Below are 22,727 nucleotides of genomic sequence, written 5' to 3'. Positions count from 1 at the left end.
TTTTTACACAAATCAGCTCGTTTGACACCAAACGGTTTCATTAATAATCTAGTATTCAATTTTGCTCTCCAGCGGGCAGCAGCATTGCATAACTCGATACGCGCCAAACAATCATTGGAGATCTAGCATGCTTTGAATGGAAAATTTACAATTCTAAACGAACCAATTTTCTAGTTTTTCTGTACTTTCCCGAAGGATTTTCCTTATGTACTATAGCCTAAAACCTCCGCATAAACGTCACCTTTCGAACAAAAAAAGTCATTTGAAGGTCGGCTCACGCAGAGAACATTACCAACACACTCTTTTTTCGCTATTATATATATATATATATATATATATATATATATATATATATATATATATATATATATATATATATATATATATATATATGTATATATATATATATATATATATATATATATATATATATATATATATATATATATATATATATATATATATATATATATATATATATATATATATATATATATATATATATATATATATATATATATATATATATATATATATATATATATATTAAATGTTTCTTGTCGATTCTTGAAAAAAGCAAGGAATTGTTTGTGCATTACCTAGTTTAAACTGTACAATGAAACACGAGAAAGAAAAGTGAGTTCCACTATTACAACACATGGATCGATAAGTCCCGAGACTAACAATGGAAACGATTTTTCAATACCATGTTTATAAAAAAAATTATCTTTCGTTTCAAAATAAGCTTCAGTTTCAGCGATGACTTCTTAGTCTCAGTAGGATCCATAGTACTAGCCATGTAATGATTCTGTACAATAAGAATCGGCTGCGAAGTCTGTTGAAACAGAAAGGCCAAATTCCACAAAAGGAATGTAATGCCAGGACTTTGCTTCAGCGATGACCTCCTCATTTGAGCCAAAGCTTTGTCCCTGGAGCATTTTTTTAAGATCAGCAAAGAGCCAGTAGTCACTGGGGCCTAAATCTGGCGAGTATGAAGGGTGGGGAAGCAGATCAAAGCCCAATTCGTTCAATTTCGCCATTGTTTTCATCGACTTGTGGCAGGGTGCATTGTCTTCCATCGAAAGCAATCGCGGCACCCACTTGGAAAAAACCCTTTTCATGCTCAATTTTTCATGAAGGATAGTAAATACACTTCCATATGATTTCTGTGTCATCTCAGCAATCTCACGGAGCTTCACTTTACGATCTTTCATTATAATTTTTGTCACTTCACTCACATTTTCCGGTGTAACGACTTCCACAGGTCTACCCAAGCGTTCCGCGTCATATGTGTCGGTACGACCACGTTTAAACTCGGTGAACCACCGACAAATCGTTGCTTTTGATGGACAAGAGTCCGGATGACATTTTTCAATCCATTGTTTCGCTTGCACGGTGTTTTTACCCATTAAAAAACAATGTTTTATCAAAACACGAAACTCGGTTTTTTCCATTTTTTAAACAAACTACAAAAGGACTTTACTCCAACCTCGATAATTCAGCTGTTTCTTGTCGGATCGACTTAAAATTTTGACCCGTTTCAAGCAATGGTTGGTACTCTAGAAAGACGTGGTTACTGGTTTACTACGAGCGCCATCTCTGCTTTAGTCTCGGGACTTATTGATCCATGTGTTAGATACTTCCGGCACCGGAACCCGAGAACTGGTATAATCAATGTCGGTTCGTATGCTCATCAACTAACGTGACGTACAAAGTCTACTAATTTTTAATCAAATGTTTAAGATATAAATTTTTGTTGTTTACAATATTGTTGGGAATATCGGTTCTGCAATCTCTGAAGAAAGTTTGTGAGAACCATTTTTGGGCACATAATTAATAGCTCCCGCCGTTCATCGATTGTTTAACTGCCTACTGATAATAGCTATCGATTTCTGTAGTTTTGAGGCCAGTTTAAAAAATGCTTAACGGTTTTTGTTTCACCGCTTTAAGTGACGATGTATTTAACACACTTTACCCTATAACTCTGGAACCGGAAGTCGGATCCGGATGAAATTCAATAACTCCGCATGGGACCACGAAACCTTTTATTTGAATCTTAGTTTGTCAGCCATCTCCGAGAAAACCTAGTGAGATCATTTGACACATACACACACATTGCTCAACTCGACGAACTGAATCGAATGATATTTGACACTTGGCCCTCCGGGCCAATTTTTACTGGTCGATTTTCAAGTGATTGCAAAACCTTTCTATATGAGAAAGGCAAAAATTTGCATGTGGTTGCGTCTGCTTTATTTAAAACGATTGTGCAACTGATACAAAAACTCATGCATCGAACCCATTACAAATGCAGCAATAAAATCAGTAAAAGAAAAAAAATTGTAAATTGTAATTTGAAATGGAAAAAGTTTGTTTTTAGGTGTCACGTAATGTAACCAAGAATTGAATATGTGTTCATAAAAACATAACAAACATGATTTCTAATGAATAAGTCTCACATTTGATTCTCAATACAACTGCTCCTAACAAAACATGGATTTTTTAAAACATTCCGCACATGAATAAATTATAATCTTGACTTTCGTGATACGTAGCTATTAATTACAGGTAGTCCATGTGCTGAAGTTGCACAAACATATTGTTCAAGTGGTAATATATTTCTGCGAAAACAACTTCGATACACTTAAGTTTTCGTTCAATATCTTTAAAAGGTGATGTCAGGTCTGCTCATATTTCAGCATGATGCGAACCATATACAAGTTTTGACGTGCATTTTCGAAATTTCACAACACGAAAGTTTAACGAAATTACTCCAGATTTGATTTCTTAATAACTTTTTCTCTGATTGAGTATTTTCTCTAATTCTTCCACGAAACGAATGGCAAATGATGTAAGATTAAATAGGTTTAAATAGTGAACAAATATATGCAAACACAAAACGTCAAAATTAACCGAATTTATAAATAGACCCTGTTCAAAGACACCATATTAACAAGATATCCAGCTCTCACATTTCCCGAACAAATCATTGGCAACATACTTTTTTGCGAACATGGTGCCTGCAGGTGAGTCCGAATCGAATCTCGTACATAGAAGCAGGAGGGAGAAATGTCAAATTCGTGCGCGCCAAAATAGCAACACTGCGCAGCCATACAATTGACATGCTATGTTGAATGTGTTGCCATGCGATGGCGTTGTTGAACTGAAGATTGATTTCGCTCCAAGCTGACAGGGTCTGCCCTGTTGCACGTTTGTTACTTCTGTCTATAATAATACATGAACGGAGACATATCGGGTGCGCCAAGACAGTGGAACTACACCTGACATTGTTCAACTGGTGCTTCAGTCAATGAGAAATATTAGGTTCCGTTCATCAAGCCTAAACGCATAAAAAACAATATCTAGTTCTTCTGTTAGCATATCTGCTGTTGGACATTCCCAGAGTGAATTTCGCTTCAAATAAGAGCGATTGCATCATCCAGCTGCTGGTCGGTTGCATTGGAGAAAAAGAAAACAAAAGGTGGACAACGATGAGTAACATTTTACATAATTCGCATAATCCGTCGAGACCCGCCATGTCAATTGCGGAGCGCATTAAGCGTCACAGTGAGAATAAAATACAAAGTAAATCATATAATACCGAATAGTCCTTTTCAATACAAACGGGAACAAATTAATTGCTATCTATACACATGTCGAATGCAGTCCTACGTCAATCTCACGGTTATGTCTCTGGGATTACCTACTCCAAGTTTTTTGATTGAGTTTTGTTTTTTGTTGCGTATGTAATATTGTATTTCAACAACTTTTATTATAATATTCTCATGTCTGCATGTTTTGTGCTGATTTCCAACAAGTAAGTTAAATAAATTATAAATTTCAGGTTTTGAATTTCGTATCATTTTTCTAAAAATAATAAAAGTGCACACACTGACCTAGCCAAAACTATGCAGACTTAGCAAAAAAATATTTTTACTGCAAAGTTTTCAATCAGGATTGTCATTTTTAACTTAAGCATCATTTTGCTCATTTTCCTTCCTCAAGAGATTTTTCACAATTTCGGCATATGTTTTGTCCGATACAATTATAACAGCCATTCGGAAAATATTAGGAAAGTTGTTATAGTTATTTTCTTTCGTTTTACATGACGATGGGAAATTTTTGCAAAATTTCTATAGCTCCTAGTGCAGCATAGACAAGTTGGTGATATTTTGTACAATTGTTTTAGATGTAGTCAAAGTTGTCCTATAGTGTTTTTTTTTCGGTAGTATTGTGATACTTAACAGAGATAAGGTGCACAACAGATTTTAATATGTTTTAAAATCATTCTGAACATATTTAACATATATAACAATTCTAAAAACGATTGTATAAAATCTTGAGATTTCAATAAGATACATTTTATACTTGGAGTACGAATTAGGTGCTAAGATAATGTTGGTCGTTCCGTGCTTTTTCTGTCTTGGAACACATGCGCTTGACTAAAACGTGAATGTTCGTGTTTCGACATGTTTTCTCTGACAATTGGTAACGCTCACAGTGGCTGATGCAAACAATTGAAACAGGCCTTTGTAAGCGGTGTGAAAATTCTGCTTCCACAATATTTGTACCGTATGCTATATAGCGGTTTATGATTTTGAAAGATACTTTAACAAGAATAGTAATTGAAACAATCTTCATATAAAATTAACGGCGTTGCATATTATTAATGAATTCTATAATTACTGCGTTTTCAATTCACGGATTCAACGTCAATGATATATTTATTTTCAGTCCGATATCGTTCATCAATCAGTATATGAACTTGTACATTCTGAGGATCGCGAAGAGTTGCAGCGACAGCTACTTTGGAACACATTTCTCCCGAATGATTTACCCGGTCTTCAATTAGCGGAAGCTTTAGCTCCTGATAAATCATCTTTATTCGAGCGAAGCTTCACTGTTCGCTTCCGATGTTTGCTGGACAATACATCTGGTTTTCTGGTAAGTATAGTTTGTGGTCAACAAATATCTATCATGAAGAACTATTCACACCTTTCCGATATGGTTCAGTGCCGGCACGGCATTTTGCCCGAACACTGATATTATTTCATATGAAAAATAACAATTTTTCTCATCCTAGTATGTTGCATTCTAACTACAATTTACTTTCAATCTCAAACGATATGCGACATTTTCACGTATTTGGATACCCCGGTCATAAACCTTACAAAAATGCGCATATCGCATTTACGTCGATCTAAGTCCAAATGAGCGAGTGGCCGTTATTGGTGGATAATATAAACTAAAGTGATGTGTGATGTGATGTGATGTGAAGTGAAGCCACCATCAGTTCAAGGACTTGCCAGTGGATGCGGGTAGACTTACAGTAGCCCCGATATGACTCATCCATTCACCTTCTTACTATAGCTGTTACCGAAAAGCGAACAAAAAGGGTTGGGCGGATACGTAAGTAGAGTCACTTACTCGTATTCCGCGGGAATAAAATATGCTCTTCCAACCATAATATCCAGTGCATGGATGAAGCATATCGCTATACATGCTTGAACCCGCCTGATGGTTTGTTTGAGAAGGGCGCGTCAGACTCATTTCAAACCTTCAGAAGGAAACAAGTTTCCTTCAAGTGACTTGGGCTGGCTATCCACAATCCCTCGTCCAGTCATCAATTCGTCCGATGCCCTGATGCTCCCTCCCTTTTACGCCCCCGTGCAAAATGTTTTATATTGATAGATACAATGAAACATAGTGTAATGAAATTAATATAACATAAAATGATATAATAGATTACAAAATAATATAATACAATGTCATACAATATAATATAATATATAATAAAACATGATATAAAATAACAGTCAATGTAGAGAGTCAGTTATGCTCTTCTATCTTCGCAATACTGCAGGAAGTAGAATATTTCTCTTCTAATAACAATAATAATATCCACATCTATAAAAATAATATATGTTATTATTATTGATGACAAATTAATAATAATAACAATCAATATAATAATGCAAATAACAACAAAAAACAATATAATATAGCACAATGAATTATATAATAAATAATAGAATAAATAAAATGATATGTTGCGATATGCTATGATATTTTATTACTTGAATTTATATGTCATTTCTCATCCTCTCATTCTGCCATCAACGCATTCCATCGACCTTTTGTCACCACAGACACACGGGTAGGCATGAAACAGGAACCAGTGAGGACCAAGCTCACCTTGTGACGACCTTGATATTTAGTTGAAAGTTACTTTAAAAATGATAACTTATAAGGAAAACAAATTTATATTTTGCGCAGAGGTACGTAGTACTACTCATAATAAACCCTACAATATAATATAATATAATACAACATAATGCGATACAATATAACATAACATAATAGAAATATAAAATAACATAATATAATAAAATATAATATAATATAATACAATATAATATGATATAATGCAATGCAGTATAATACCATACAACATAGTATTTAATAACATAAAATAGTGTAAGACGATAATATATGAAATAATATGCTATGATACAATATAACAGGTAATGTCGCAGTGTAAGTTACGCTCTTCTAATAATAATAATAATAATAATAATAATAATAATAATAATAATAATAATAATAATAATAATAATAATAATAATAATAATAATAATAATAATAATAATAATAATATTAATAATAATAATAATAATAATAATAATAATAATAATAATAACAATAATAATAATAATAATAATAATAAAAATAATAATAATAATAATAGTAATAATAATAAAAATAATAATAATACATGATGTAATAAACTACACAATTATATGTTGTAATATACTATGATAAACACTGCACTTTAGGATGGGCTTCAACCTACAAGCCATTTCGCACCCTCTCATTCTGCTACTAACGCAGAAGGCGATAGCACCCAGTCGACGCCGTTCTATTGACCAAATGTCATCATAGACGCTCGGGAAGGCATGAGATAGGGACTTGTGAGGACTTAGTTATCTCACCATTTGACGACCGGTGGATAATATAAACTAAAGTGGGCAAAACAGTGAAGTACTCAGGAAATACGTCTCAATATACAATATTAGGTCAAGATCATTCCACCCGTGCTTTTACAATATCTACCAAAAAACCGTTTCTTACTTTCAATTACCAATTCATAAATCGTTACCTGTACTTTCGGAATGAGAACAAATTGTGTGGCATGCTACCCCGGTTACCTGTACCTTCCCGACCATCCAGCCCTAACAAATTTATAACAAAAACTTTTCGAAGCAAGTGCTGATATATGTCTGGTCTCTTTAGTAGTTAAAATATCAAAATTTTCTAACAAATATCAAAAAGAGAAATAATTCAGATACGATATGTTGATCGGGTTATCTGCATCAATACTCATTTTACCAAATAAAAAAATAGGCAGTCTGGTAACAACAGTTGTCAAGCGAAGTTCTAGTAAATTTACCCTAATGGATCAATATTATAAATCATAGTTAAAAAGTACCGAGTGCTGAGCAGAAATAAACAATCCGGAGTGTAATCATAATAATCTACGTCCCATGTCGTCAAGAATATTCAACCAAATTTATTCTATGGAATGCACCTATACAATTTTCATGTATGGTCGTCGGAAACGTCCACCTGGAAAGAAAATATATATATATATATATATATATATATATATATATATATATATATATATATATATATATATATATATATATATATATATATATATATATATATATATATATATATATATATATATATATATATATATATATATATATATATATATATATATATATATATATATATATATATATATATATATATATATATATATATATATATATATATATATATATATATATATATATATATATATATATATATATATATATATATATATATAGGGGGCTATGATGAATTTTTTTGTTGCGGTGAACTATATGATTGTAGGCGACCCATAGCGTTATATACCAATCGACTCAGCTCGCTGAGATCTGAAAATGTCTGTGTGTATGTGCGTGGAACTTTTCAGGATTCTTTTAGTGTGCAATTTTCTCAGAGATGGTCGAATCGATTGTAACAAGCTTACGATCGTTTGAAAGATACTGTAGGGTCATTGATTGAGTTCGAAGTTCAAAAGGCTGTTCTAAAATTTCGGGATCACCTTTTATTTCGTAAAGCGGTAGTGCTCAAAAGTTTAAGCGCCTCGAAAAAAATACCCATACTAAATTTGAGCTAAATCGGATATGCGTTAGGGGTGCTTCCCGTCGGTTAATAGTTGAATTAATTTTCGCTCTTGTAAAAGCACCATAAGGAGGAGTACATGAAATTTACGAAATCGATTTTTTTTGCTGCTGAAAAGTCGAGACACCAAAATTTCGAAATTTTACATAAAAAATCGAGACACCAAAATCGACATTTGAGATTTTTTTAAAGTCCCAGCAAGTCGATTTTTTCAAAAAAAAAATCTTTTTCGAAATAACACTAAACCGGATGGCAACCAACAATAGAGGAGATACGGACAGCGAAGACGAATGGAAGGAATGGAACCAAGGTGAACTACAACGTATGTGTGACACGTCAATCAATACAGTAAGCGAACCATGTCTGTTAAATGTCTAGAGTGATGATAGTTTGATAAATATGGAAGTTGGTAGTTTTCAATTTCTGTTATGGGAAAGAGCCATTATTTTTATTTATTCAAAAAACATATAACTAAACACAGTAAAAGTTTACTAGTGGTAAATGGTTTTAAACTAAAAATTGAAGTAGAAACAAATTATAATTTTCCTGATCCTATGTGCAAGGTTGGGAATCGAACCCAGGCAGGCTGCGTAAAAGGTATCGACTTACCCATCACGCTATATCCGTCCTCTAAATTAAAAATTTCAGGGAGAAAAATATTGAGCCTAATAGTTTTGAGATGTGTTGAAAGCTACATATTTTAATAAAGATTTCAAATTTACACATTTATATGGCGAAATGGCTTGATGTATTTTTTTCTAAATGGAGACAATTATTCTCAAATGTGACAATTGATGAACAAGTGTATCAAAGGTATGAGCCAAATGGTGAAAACATAATTGGAGAGATAAAAAAATTTGCTGCTGTATTCAGAAAGATTTTACTACGCCCATCAAAGCTTTTGAGGTAGAATTAGTTTTGAAAAATGGAAACCCTATTTTGAAAAAGGCTTATGATGTTCCCTTCAGACTAAGTGATAATGTGTTAACATATTTATATAAAATAGATAGGGAAAACATGGTCACTACAGGCTTCACCAGTAATTGTGGAATTCATTTTTACACCGCTATCTTCACTGAAACGTTTCTAACAAAAAAGTGTCAAAGTAAGGATTCGATCAGTGGCGCGACATGTGTCGACAAATTAAGGCCGTATTCGAGCGAGTTGCGCTGCGGTAGGGTTCGCGCGTGCGGGTCATTATTAAAAAAATTCACTGCTCCGAAAGTATTAATCATTCCACTCTGAAACTTTGCCAAGATTGAATTAAACCCCTAAGGCTTCTTTTTTCAACAAAAAAGAGAAAAAATAGGCCCAGGTATGATTTTTTTATGTGTTTATTAATTTTCAACTTTTTTAATTCAATAAACTATAAAGGTTGTTTTATTGAATTGCTTATTTAATAGCTAAGGAAAAGACGCACATTTCATGTCTTGGACAAATTTTTGTATCGTCAATAGATTTTACAGTATAGGCTCTTGAAAAAAGCTCTTTTTTTGTAAACGCGTAACTTCAAAAAATCATATCTCGAAAATTCCACGTACCATATTGAAATAAAAAAATACTAATTAAGCGTGGAATGCCCCATATACTTAAGGTGCCTAAACTGAACGTTCAAAATAATTTATTAATACAACTAAAAGTCTATTCACATATAGACCGCTGCCACAAGAGGCATTTTCCGGTGCTGGAATTTTCCAGCAAATATACCGATTTATATCTAATATGTCTTTCAAACTATATAATTTTTTAAGAAAAAATGTTCAATTGGGATGCCAACTGTCAAAACGTCTTTCACGATAGTAAACGATCCTTAATGTCAACTAGTATTTCAGAATATCCAAAGAAATAAATGATAGTAGTTATAGATGCATCAGGCTATGGTCTGGCAGGGTTTATTGAACATTCAGTAGATATGCAAGAAAACCACACAAGTTTTACATCTTTTACGTTAAATGACGCGTAAAAATGATATCCAATCATTCACTTGGAGGCTTTAGCCTTAGTTTGCACAAACAATAAATTTCACGAATATCTGTATGTACACAGTTCACAGTTTATACCGATCATAAACCATTTGTTAAATACTTACCCTTCGTAATAGAAACCTGAAACCAGAATAAAATTTTATAAATGTAAATAACTTACCTGTAAATACTCACCTAGTTATAAAAAGTTAACTTAACCCTCGATTTAAATAATGAAATGTACCTATAATCTTTGAACACCTTGCTTGGAACTGGATTCTACCAAACACGATACAACTGTCAAACAGTTTCAACCTTACAGACACACTTATACAAATAGCATAAAATAAACAGATCGCAACAAGTGTTCATTGGTGTCTGATGCAAATCAAGCTACGTCCGCCTTTCCGTTAATCCGCGAAATCCGAAGATTTTCAAAATTTCAAGAGGTTCTACAATTGTTTTAGAAATGTTTTTTATGCTAGATAAGTTCAGAAAAATTTTCAAATATACTAAAATCGGTTGTACAACTTATCACTGTTAAGTTTTACAATACTACCCAAAAAATCACTATAGAACAATTTAAGGTACATCTGAAACAATTGTGCAGCAAATCACCAACTTGCCCACGGTGCACTAGTAGTTATAGAAGCTCTGCAAAAATTTTCACATCGTCATGTAAAAACGAAGTAACTAAAACAATTGTGTAACTTATCAAACATTTTCCAAATGACTACAATTATGACATTATCCGACCTAATATATGCCGGAATGGTTGTTTATCTCATGTGAAGAAAAAAATAGTGAAATTATGCTATCCGCAAGGCAAAAAATGGTAAGCCGAATAGAAAACCTCGCAGTAAAAACTATTTTGTTGCCGACTCTGCATAGTCTTGGCTGCCTAATGAAATATTAGGACAGTGTGTGCAGATTTCTTCATTTTTAGAAACACAATTCGAAACTTGCAAATAAGTTGTACCAGATTTATCTGCTTCAAATGAACGTAGCACTTGCCGACATGAGAATATTATCATAAACGTTTCAGAAATACAACATTTCATATGCAATGAAAACAAAAAAAAAGAGATAATTTGTATCCGGTGTTACGAGCAGTTATTTTGAAAATCAAATGTGAAACGTATTCATTAGAAATTATGTTCGCTTTTTTTTTTGAAAACATCAATTCAATTCTCGTTTACATTACGTAGTAGTTTCCATGAGTTTCACTATTGTTTTTTCGCTGATTTAATTGCAGCATTTGTAATGGGATCGACATGAGCATGAGTTTTTGTATCAGTTGCACAATAGTTGTAAATAAATGTTCGTAACAACGAAAGAACTTTATATGTTGCACAACAAAGTAAAATTGCACTTTTTCCATAACACAACAATTACAAGAATAGTAATATAAACTTAACATATTTGATAAATTGCACAATCAGTAGAAAAATACAGGACAGCAACTTAACGTGCTACTTGGGTACCGTGCTCTGTCGGTCTATTTCGCGTCAAAGTTTGCAAGAGCATGTGAATTTAACTGAACTACTAAGCCCTGCCAAATCAGGTGAAATTCATGAACCGAAGTGAGAAGAGTAGTGAAGTGCTTAAACATAATTTAGTCCTTCGAGCCGGATCTGTGCAAAAAGTTCCGTAAGCGAATATAAGCCGTCCAGAATAGGCGTAGTCAAAACCGGTTACTTCAAAAGGGGCATGAAAAAAAGGTGCGCGAAGTGTGTCTCGGTATCGTCCAAAGTGAAAAAATAGCCATTTTAGTAAGGTAGTGCAAATAATATCGCAAAGGGTGCCCACAAAGAATTCACCATTGTAAAAAACCGACGAACACACCATATAGTGCACCACCACCACTGAAAAGGAACCAATCGACCTAAAAATGGAACGGCAACGGTTCGACGGTCGCTATTATGCTCTCCGAAACTGGACAAAGATGACGGAGCAGTCACGGCCTACCCTTTCCACTACCCCTGCACCGCCGAAACCAATAAGTATTGGACTTACTGAAATCAATCTCCCGAAATTCAGCGGTAAGTTAGAAGACTGGTGTGTTTTTCGCAATTCGTTTGAATCCGGTTTAGGTTCCCGAAGCGACATCAGTTCCGTCGAGTAGAGGCACTACTTGAAGGGCTTTGTTCAAGGAGAGGCAGCGCGCATACTCGACCCGATAAAGGTAAGCGAACAGGGCTACAAAGATGCTTTGCGTACGCTTCGGTTGCGCTTCGAAAACAAACGACTGTTAATTAAATGTCACATCAAAACGTTATTCGACAGTCCCGCTTTGCGCAGAGAATCCGCCGCAGAACTTCTCGCGCTGATTGAACGATTTGAGCAGCAAATTTTTGTGTTTAAGAGTTTAGGTGAACTAGCAGACCGATGGAGGTCTATTTATCAAATGTATATTTTCGTCTATTTTCCTTCTACGCTTCGGGAATGGGAAAACTACTGTAGCAAACTGGACGCCGACAATTTGGGAGAAACCGCGATCACATCCGACGACATAGAACCTAACGGTTCTACTTCAATGCCGTCGTACGTGACAATGGCCATTTATCTCCAAAAAATATGCTCGAGTGCTGCAAGCAGTTTCTCCGTCAATGTCGAACGTACCTTCTCAAAATAAGCCAAACTTAACAACCAATGCAGTAGCCTTCCCCGTCACATCTAGACAACCAGCCAAACCAACCAACGCATCGTCTACGAGAGTCGCTAAGCCGAAGCCGTGCGACATGTGCGATGATAATCATTACCTGTACAGTTGTCCGGAATTCTGAGAGATTAATTTTCGTCAACGAACCGACCTAAGACAGAAAAATCTTTGTATGAATTGTCAACGCTCAAACTCTCACTATGCCCTGAACTGTTCTGGACCAAGACGTCGCACGTGTTCCAAAAATCATCACACACTTCTTCATGTCGAGTCTGTTGATCCAAACCCAGCATCGGGTGGTCATACTACTAAATGTACGTGTTGTGTAGACACCCAATCGAATTCAGAACCTTCCGTTTTACATTCTTCGCCATCTCCATCGAATACCAGGGCTCCGATTCAGCAACATGCTACCTCTTTCTTCACTGCCGCTCAGGCAGCGCTAATTTTCCTTTCCACGGCACTCGTAAACATCCGTAACCCTAACGGCCATATCGTGACAGCAAGTTGCTTGCTGAACTGTGCCTCTCGACGCAATTTTGTTCCTACATTCTTCTGTGAACAACTGCAGTTTTCCCGAAGCCGATTGCTTCACGCTATTCCAATCAGTGGAATTCATAACAATACGACGCGGGTTGAACATCAGAACAAGATAACTATCTCCTCTCGAGTGACTCCATTTTCAATGAAGTGCTCCATGGTAGTTTTACCATCAATAACAGTAAAACATTCCTAGTCGACGATGACAGAAGCTCATCACGGGCCGATTCCGAGGCACGTAGAGCTTGCTGACCCCACTTTCGCAGTGTCGGATGACATCGACTTGATCTTAGGCGCATTTCTTTCGTGTTCTTCGTTATGGTAGAATATCTCTCGGCGATGACCAACCGCTGCTTCAGAACACCGAGTTTGGATGGGTGGTTTCTGGAGATTACCTGTAAGCCCATCACGACCACAGTGGTCCGCACAAATGAAAATTTAGCAACCCTCGCGCTATCGATGAATTTGTCAACCGGTTCTGGCAGCTTGATGAAGTACATGATACGAAAGGATGGTCTTACATTCTAGTTGAATGAATAGTCTCTATCAGAACGACGTTGCGAATAACACTTCACCAAAAACACCACTAGAGACACTGCCGGTCGCTACACTGTCAAGCTTCCCAAACGATATGAACTGCTCTGGCCGGTCAAAGATAATCGGTATAATGCAATCCGTCAATTCTTCTCTCTCGAGCGCTCACTTGGATCAAGTTCCGAACGAAAGTCGATGTATCAACAATTCATCCACGAGTACGTCATGCCTGGACATATGCGAGAGACTCGCCCAGATGAAGCTGACATGTAACCGCAATACTATCTCCCGCATCACACCGTAATGAATCTTGATAGTGCTACTACAAAACTTTGTACCGTATTCGACGAATCGTGCCGTTCGAAATCTTGCATCTCGTTAAACGATGTCCTACTAGCAGGTTCCACCATTCAGGACTCTCTAGTTACGATAGTCCTTCGGTTCCGTATGCATCAGTTTTTCATTTCTGCGGACATTGAGAACATGTGTCTGCAGATTGTGGTTCACCCAGATGACCAACCGCTTCAACGCATAGGCTGGTGCGATGATCCTAGTTCTGACCTTGAGACGTTTCAGCTACGCACCGTTACATATGGTACGAGCTCTGTCCCATTTATAGTAACTAGAGTGTTGCAAAAGCTAGCCGATGACGAAGGACATCGTTTTCCGTTGGCCGAATTATCACTACGCCATGATTTTTATGTGAACAATTTACTTTCCGGGTCAGATAATGCCGAATCTCTCGCCGTTACCTGCGAACAGCTCATTGTCATGTGGACTAGTGCTGGATTACCTCTTCGACAGTGATCTTCAAATTGTCAGAAAGCTGTTAACACCATCTCGTCGGCGCTCCGGGAAACGCAAACATTACTCGATTTAGACCATAGATCGTCGGTGACTACGTTGGGTCTACGCTTATACCGATCTTCTTACGTTCAAGATTCCCAATTGTAAGGAATATACCGTGTTTTATAAGCGAGCCATTCTACTCAAAACAGCAGTCTGTTTGACCCGTTAGGGCTGATTGGTCCTATAAGTTCTAAAGCTAAGATTATGCTGCAAAGTGTTTGGAGACTTCAGCTTCACTGGGACACACCCGTGGCGAAGTCGTTTGCTTGTCAATGGCATGATTTTCAGCAAAACCTTTCTGCACTGACCGACCTTCGAGTTTCCCGCTCTGTAATTAGTCCAGAGTATGATCGCTTGGAGATTCATGGATTCAGTGACGCATCGGAATCTGCGTATGGTGCCTGCATATATCTTCGCTCAATACAATCAGAAGCATCATGTACAGTTAGACTACTAATAACCAAATCAAAAGTCGCTCCGATTGGTCCACGCCTCAAGCTGGCCAGACTTCTAACGCAGGTTCAGAACAGCACCAAAGTTATCGGCACTGTGTATTTGTGGACCGATTCTTATATAGTGTTAAACTGGATAGCAGCTAGTCAATCGGCATGGAAAACATTTGTTGCAAATCGCGTAGCTAAAATACAAGAGCTAACGTCACACGTCGTATGGAATCATGTTCCGTCCAAGGATAATCCCGCCGATCTTATTTCTCGAGGAATGGATCTTCAAAAGCTCCTCACTAATGATCTAAATTCGACTCTCGCACTTTGGCCAGAAAAATATACTGTACTAAGTAAAGTACGGAGTCTCGAGAATCTATAAAGACAGTTGCTATACCGGTCATAAATCAAGATGTACCAGGTATCAACGACCGATACTTTAGTCTTCGTAAATTAATTCGTATTGCAATGCTTCTCCAACGATTTACACAAAACTGTATTCGTAGCAGGACTCATCAAACAATCCTCTCTTGATCGCTAACGCCGCTTGAGATCGATTGTACTCTGCTCTGTCTAGTTCGAAGAGTACAAGAGCAATACTTTTCCCAAGACATACAGCAACTTCGCACCACTGGGAGAATCCATCAAAAATCTATATTACGATTCTTGCATCCGCAAATCGTCGATGGCATAATTCGTGTTGGCGGCCGGCTTCACATTGCAAGAATCACCGTCGAAAAAAAGCACCCGATCGTACTACCAAAGCATCGTCTCACTAAAATGATCACCATGAGAGAACACATTCGAACGCTTTATGCTCTACCAAGACTGCTGCTATCATCACTCATCATCACATTTTGGCCTTTTAGTGGTTGAAACTTAGTTCGCAATGTTGTTCAACGCTGCATGACCTGCGCATGGGCGAAACCCAAGCCTCTGCAACAGCTAATGGGAAATCTGCCACCTGATCGGGTCAACCAGGCACACCCGTTTCAGAACGTTGGCATCGATTTAGCTGGTCCAATTTTTGTACGTACATCACTGAGAAACAAACGTACTTCGTTCTTCAAAGCGTACATCACGGTATATGTGTGTATGGCTACCAAAGCGGTTCATTTATATCTAGTAACAGACTTAACAACCGCAGCATTCATTGCTAGTCTGCGAAGGTTTGTCAGTCGCCGAGGAAAGCCTGCTCATATTTATTGCGACAATGCTACGAACTTTGTAGGCGCACAACGAGAACTGGGAGAACTCCGAAAACTCTTCCGCAGTGAGCAGCACCAGAATGCAGTTTCTAATGAGTGATGAAGGATTCCATTTTCACTATATACCACCCCATTCGCCTACATTTGGTGGAATCTATGAGGCCTGTGAAAGGTCCGTCAAGACCTTGTTCCGTAAAATTCTCGGAAATGCTGATCTGACTGAATCTGAACTGCAAACAGTGTTAGTTTTAGTGGAAGCCATGTAAAACTCTCGTTCAATCACTCCAATGTTGCACCATCCCTCCGATGAAATGGCTCTTCCTCCGGGACACTTTCTGATTGGCCCTCCTCTTAATTCGGTCCCAGATCCCGATTATCAAGATCTTCCCGAGACGCGACTCCCTTTTTGGGAAAGAGTACAACAGATATCTCAACATTTCTGGTCTCATTGTCAAAAGGAGTATCTTGTAACGATACAAAACCGTAATCGCAGGACTCAAGCCACGGAGAATTTATTCGTTGGATCCATCGTCATTATAAAAAATGAAAGAAATCCTCCACACAGATGGCCCCTGGGACGTGTACTCAGATTTCATCCAGGACCAGACGAGCTAGTTCGTGTCGTAACCGTCAAATATGTCTTCGGCATAGTACACCGAGCAATTTTAAAACTCTGCCTGCTGCCAGTTAAGATTAATCCATGCACTATAATACAAAGTGGATCTCTGTTCGGTATTTCCACCACCACCACGCCTGATGAAGACCCTTGCTCCGGGAACAGAGCCACCGGACACGGTCCCGGCCCTACTCGGGGTAATATCAGGAATCAGGAATCAGAACAAATTGGTTCAAATGGCACGTTCCTCTTGATACTTGGAGATGTATGCCTTGCCATCAATTTGTTTTTAGCATCATTTTCCCGATATATAAGAGGAAAGGATTGAAAGGAAATAGTAAGGGTTGGACTAGGAGGATGGGAAAAATTGACGACACAAAAACACATAATGTATGTACGACCAGAAGTAAGTGCTTTATCCAACTAGTTGAAAGTGGTAAATCTGGTTCAGGACCAACGAAATCATTCGTTGCACCAGCTCTAGCCAACTTTTCAGCCCATTAATTTCCAGTAATACCAGAATGGCCGGGTACCAATAAGAAGTAAACAGCATTTGAAATGCTGAGGTCTTCAATTTGAGTTCGACATGCGATCACTAGATTCGACCGTGAGTCATTCGAACTGAGTGCTTTTAAGGCTGCCTGACGTCGGAATAAAAAAAAATTCGTTTGCCGATTGTACTCTACACAGAATCGCGTAGATTTCTGCTTCGAACAAAATACAGTATCTACCAAGTGAATGAGACTGCTCCAGCCTCATTTCACGACAATAGACACCAGCATCAGCAAGACCATTCAACAGAGAATCGTCCGTATAACAAAATATGTGTTCATCAAGTTGTCGTTCCAGACAACCAGACAACCATTCCTCACGAAGAGGATAGCTCACATTAAATGTTTTGAAAGGAAAAGTGCATGTGAGAGTTAGGTCACTAGGAGCGAGTAAATACTCAACCCAGGTAACCATTTGATACCAATACCTGGTATCGAGGGGAGGTTAATTCGATAAAAAGAATAGCACTTTTTGATCCCCAAAAGTACCCCTCCATAGATATCATCTCAATCCAGGCGAATAATGTTACAGTCGTTGAAGTTTAAAGATATTTCAGAAGTTAGCCAAGTTCCGCACAATGCAAATGCGTCACATTTCATATTATTTACTAGAAAATTGAAAGAATCTATTTTTGGGATGATACTTCTGCAATTCCACTGTAAAACAGTGATTTGTTGCGTGACCTCGGTGGCTTCCCTTTTGGAAATATGGTACTTGACCAAAGCTATAGCAGCTTTACCTTCTTGCAGAAGTCTGGATACCTTCTTGCAGAAGTCTGGCCTTTTACAACATGGAACAGGAAACCAGTGGATCAATTCTTGGTAAAAAATAATTCCGCCGGATGCCACACGACTTACCTGTTTGGTGGACTTATACCAACGGTACAGGTGGACCGTAGTGTTATTCTTAGCCAGTTGGGAAACCGCTACCGACACTACATGGCTATCTAGGCTGCACAGAGAGGGAAGTTGACATTGTTGGTCAACTTCCATGTATGGCCGAGCAGCCAGATTTCATCCAGGACCAAACGAGCTAGTTCGTGTCGTAACTTTCAAATATGTCTTCGGCATAGCACAACGAGCAATTTCAAAGCTCTTTAAAACTCTGCCTGCTGCCAGTTAAGATTAATCCATGCACTATAATACAAAGTGGATCTCTGTTCAGTATTTCCACCGCCACCACGCCTGATGAAGGCCCTTGCTCAAGGAACAGAGCCACCGGACACGGTCCCGGCCCTGCTAGGGGTAATAAGTCGCCAGATATAAGCTGGCCCAAGCTGGGGGAATCGAATGGTTCCTGGTTCACCTGTAAAGAACCAAGCCTCGCCGTCTGGGTTCTTTGAACCCCCGGCTGGGACTTGACTCGAACTAAATACCCCGTGTATTTCAAAGTCAAAATTTCGCATACAGATTTTCCTCCTTTACAGCATACCATCCCAGGACAGTATCCCGCCATCGAGATCGAAGCAATTCGGTTAACTTACCTTGGGCTGCATGAGGAAGAGAAAGTCCTATTATACAAGATTTGTTCAACTAACCAGAAGATCATTTCCGCTGAATTCGTAAAATTTCATTGGCGGCCGGAATGTTCAATACTTACTCTTTATGTGGTAATGGAAACCTGAAACAAGAATGAAATTTTATAAATGTAAATAACTTACCTGTAAATAATTACCTAGTTATAAAAAGTGAACTTAACCCTAGATTTAGAGCCGGTCACTTCAAAAGCGGCATAATAAAATTTGCGGGTCAAGTAGAAGCATGGGCGGAAAAATTATGTTTAAGCACTTTACTACTCTTCTCACTTCGATACATGAATTTAACTGAACTACTAAGCCCTGTCGAATCAGGTGAAGCTCATGTACCGAAGTGAGAAGAGTAGTGAAGTGCTTAAACACCATTAATAAGTACAGGGTCCGGCACTCGACCAATTATATAATCCCTAAATTCAGTTTGGAAAATTACTTTTACTTAATTCAAAGTACAAAATGTGTAAAAATAATACAAAATTCAGAATCAATTCACTTTTGCTCGATATGACCACCTTTTGCCTTGACTATGGCCTTGAGACGGTCAAAAAACGAATCGCAAGCTGCCCGAATGTGACTTGCAGTTATTTTGGCCCACTCGCGGACAATAACTTTTTTCAGCGCCTCGAGACTGGTGTATCTTTTAGTTCGGACTTTGCTCTCCAAAATGGCCCAAAGAGAATAATCCATTGGATTCGCATCTGGTGAATTCGAGAGCCATTGTGTGGACGTGATGAAGTTCGGAACGTTGTTTTTCTGGTTCCGGAATTACAGGGTGAAACGTGAAAATCTATTAGAAAATGCGTACTCAACTTTCTCAGAAATTTCTCAACCGATTTTTACGAATCAAGAAGCAAATAGAAGGTCTTGAACGACTTTGAAAAATCCTCGAAAAATTGATCCAGATCCGACTTCCGGTTCCGAAATTAGATGGCGATGAGTGCCAAAACTGTCAAACTGTCATACAAAATTATGCAAAACCGGTACGCATCGGTACGTACTGGTACGAAAGAAGAAAACACCCCCACTTAGCACAGCGTGCTTTGTTTGAAATTGCATGGCGTGCAGGTTTGTAACATTTAGAACTATATTAAGTGCAGGGTCCGGCACTCGAAGTTTAACCAATTAAAAAGGCCATAATTCAGTTTGGAAAATTACTTTTACTTAATTCAAAGTACAAAATGTGTAAAAATAATACAAAATTCAGAATCAATTCACTTTTGCTCGATATGACCACCTTTTTCCTTGACTATGGGCTTGAGACGGTCAAAAAACGAATCGCAAGCTGCCCGAATGTGACTTGCAGGTGTATTTTGGCCCACTCGCGGACAATAACTTTTTTCAGCGCCTCGAGACTGGTGTATCTTTTAGTTCGGACTTTGCTCTCCAAAATGGCCCAAAGAGAATAATCCATTGGATTCGCATCTGGTGAATTCGAGAGTTATTGTGTGGACGTGATGAAGTTCGGAACGTTGTTTTTCAGCCATTCTTGGTTCACTCGAGCTTTGTGAGACTGTGCCGAGTGCTGCTGAAACGTCCATGGTCTGCCACCGAAATGTTTGTCTGCCCACGGCTTCAAAGCAACCTCCAGAATACTTTCCCGATAATATGTCGCATTTACCTTGACGCCAGGCTCGAAGGTCTGAAGTTGGTTACACTTCGAGTGCCGGACCCTGTAGGCATAACTGTTTACAAATTAAAAAGGTTTGAAAGATTTATTCCCAAATAAAGTTTTTGTTTTTCTTCAAGTTTGAAGGAAAACATCTTGAAGGAAGCTTCTAGTGATATTTCTGAAAATATGAACAATATGAGAAAGGCTGCATTAAACAAAATTTTTGTCTTTCTCATGTAGAAGGGCTATGCAATCATTGGGAAAACCGACTTTATAACCGAGGCCCGGAAAGTCATATACCATTCAATTCAGCTTGAGTAACAGAGCAAATGTCGGTGTGTATATGTGTGTATGCATGCAACGAAAATATGCACTCACTTTTCTCGGAGGTGGCTGAATTGATTTTCACAAACTTAGAGCCCTAACTTTAGTTCCGGAACTAAAGGGCGATAAGTGGAAGATTACCAATTTCATTAGTATTATCTCAGGAACGATGGTCAAAAACAAGTACAAATCCCATGAAGCAGTCTGATATATTCCTCTACTTTGCAGAGCATAAAAGATTAATTCGGCAGGGGAAACTTTTCTAGTTCCGAATGCACCGAAAGTGGTGAAAAAAAACTTAAAAATAGAACTCCGAGTGTCAAGGCTTTTAAATTATCATAAAGAATGACAATATGTACCGCAAAGTTTTCAAATTATCATATAGAATGACAATATCCAGCCGCTGAATCACAAGAAGATTTTTCCTTAAAAATCTCTCCTATATGGGGCAATAATCAACCACAAGAAAAGGATGGTTCTGATGACTTATTCTCTGATGAACAAATGATCGTCATTTTTGAAACAATGACAACATAACTACGAAACTGCAGAACGCGATTAGATCAAATCAACGCCTTAGCCAAATTCATCATCGAATATGCATTATAATGAGTTGAATGTAGTAAACTGAAATGCTTGCTCACTCGGGAGCAAACTTCTGAATTGTCCGATTTTCTTCAAAAGAAGAATGTCGATTTGAGTATTTTTAATAAACCTCATCTTAACATGAGATTTCTATAATTATTTGAAATTACAGAACACACCATCGATTTCCATCGCAATTAAACGATTCAAACAGCACAGGATTCTACCTGCCTTTAAATTGCAACTTATAGAAGCCATCGGAATTTAGATAACAACGACGACGGAACCAATCATCATCATTGCAGCGTACGGTCTCAAACAAACCAATCTTCGAGATGGTACGTGTGCGTCATTGAAGCAAGATCTGGCTATGCTCACTCGACGACTGAACAAATTCATCATTGCTGGGGACCTGAATGCACGGCATGAGCAGTGGGAATACAAAAGATAAAATCGAAATGGATTCGTGTTTACCGAAGACTACGAAGCTGAACAGTACAACATCTTCGCTCCGGGTCAACCAACGCGATTTTCCAGATCGGGAGTTCATTCCATTTTTGATATATTCGTCAGCATCATCGTCATAGACAGCTCTCCGGTTGTCTTCAACGAGCTCTCTTTCGACCACTTTCCAGTAATATTGACACTGGGATCTTCACCAGAAACAGTGCCTATACAATCTTGGAGGAACTATTATCGCACCGACTGGGTCCATTTTCAACAAATCGCCGACCAACTTATTAATATCGATTTGCCACTAGATACCCTGAGGGATATCGACACGGCCCAATCTTCCTTCTAGCATTCAATCACAGTCGCTCGTGATAGGACGATTCCTGTACAACATATGCCGAGATCCTCTCTTCAAATTGACAGTGTCACCAAGAAACTCATCCGACTTCGAAATATCTACCGGAGGCAGTATCAACGAACTGGCATCCTGATAAAAAAGACCTCTTATAACAACTTAACTAGGATAATCCAGGAAAGGCTATCTGAGCTTCGCAACAGGAACTTCCAGCAAAAGCTTCGAGAAATTCTCCCACATTCAAAATCCTTCTGATCCTTA

At 37.8% G+C, this 22,727-nt stretch overlaps 1 protein-coding gene across 3 annotated transcripts in view; it reads left to right on the top strand.

Annotated features, from left to right (window-relative positions):
* The window catches only part of LOC131434826 (aryl hydrocarbon receptor), a 698,066-nt gene that overhangs the window by 416,303 nt on the left and 259,036 nt on the right, over positions 1–22,727 (top strand). For all 3 annotated transcript variants that reach the window (XM_058601997.1, XM_058601998.1, XM_058601999.1), the window contains one exon: positions 4,735–4,944. In XM_058601997.1, the coding sequence (XP_058457980.1) occupies positions 4,735–4,944 (210 nt within the window). The remainder of the gene's footprint in view (positions 1–4,734; positions 4,945–22,727) is intronic.

Source organism: Malaya genurostris, chromosome 3, assembly GCF_030247185.1.
Source record: "Malaya genurostris strain Urasoe2022 chromosome 3, Malgen_1.1, whole genome shotgun sequence".
Taxonomy (NCBI): domain Eukaryota; kingdom Metazoa; phylum Arthropoda; class Insecta; order Diptera; family Culicidae; genus Malaya; species Malaya genurostris.
Note: the sequence above shows the minus strand (reverse complement) of the source record. Positions and strands in the feature narration are given on the sequence as shown.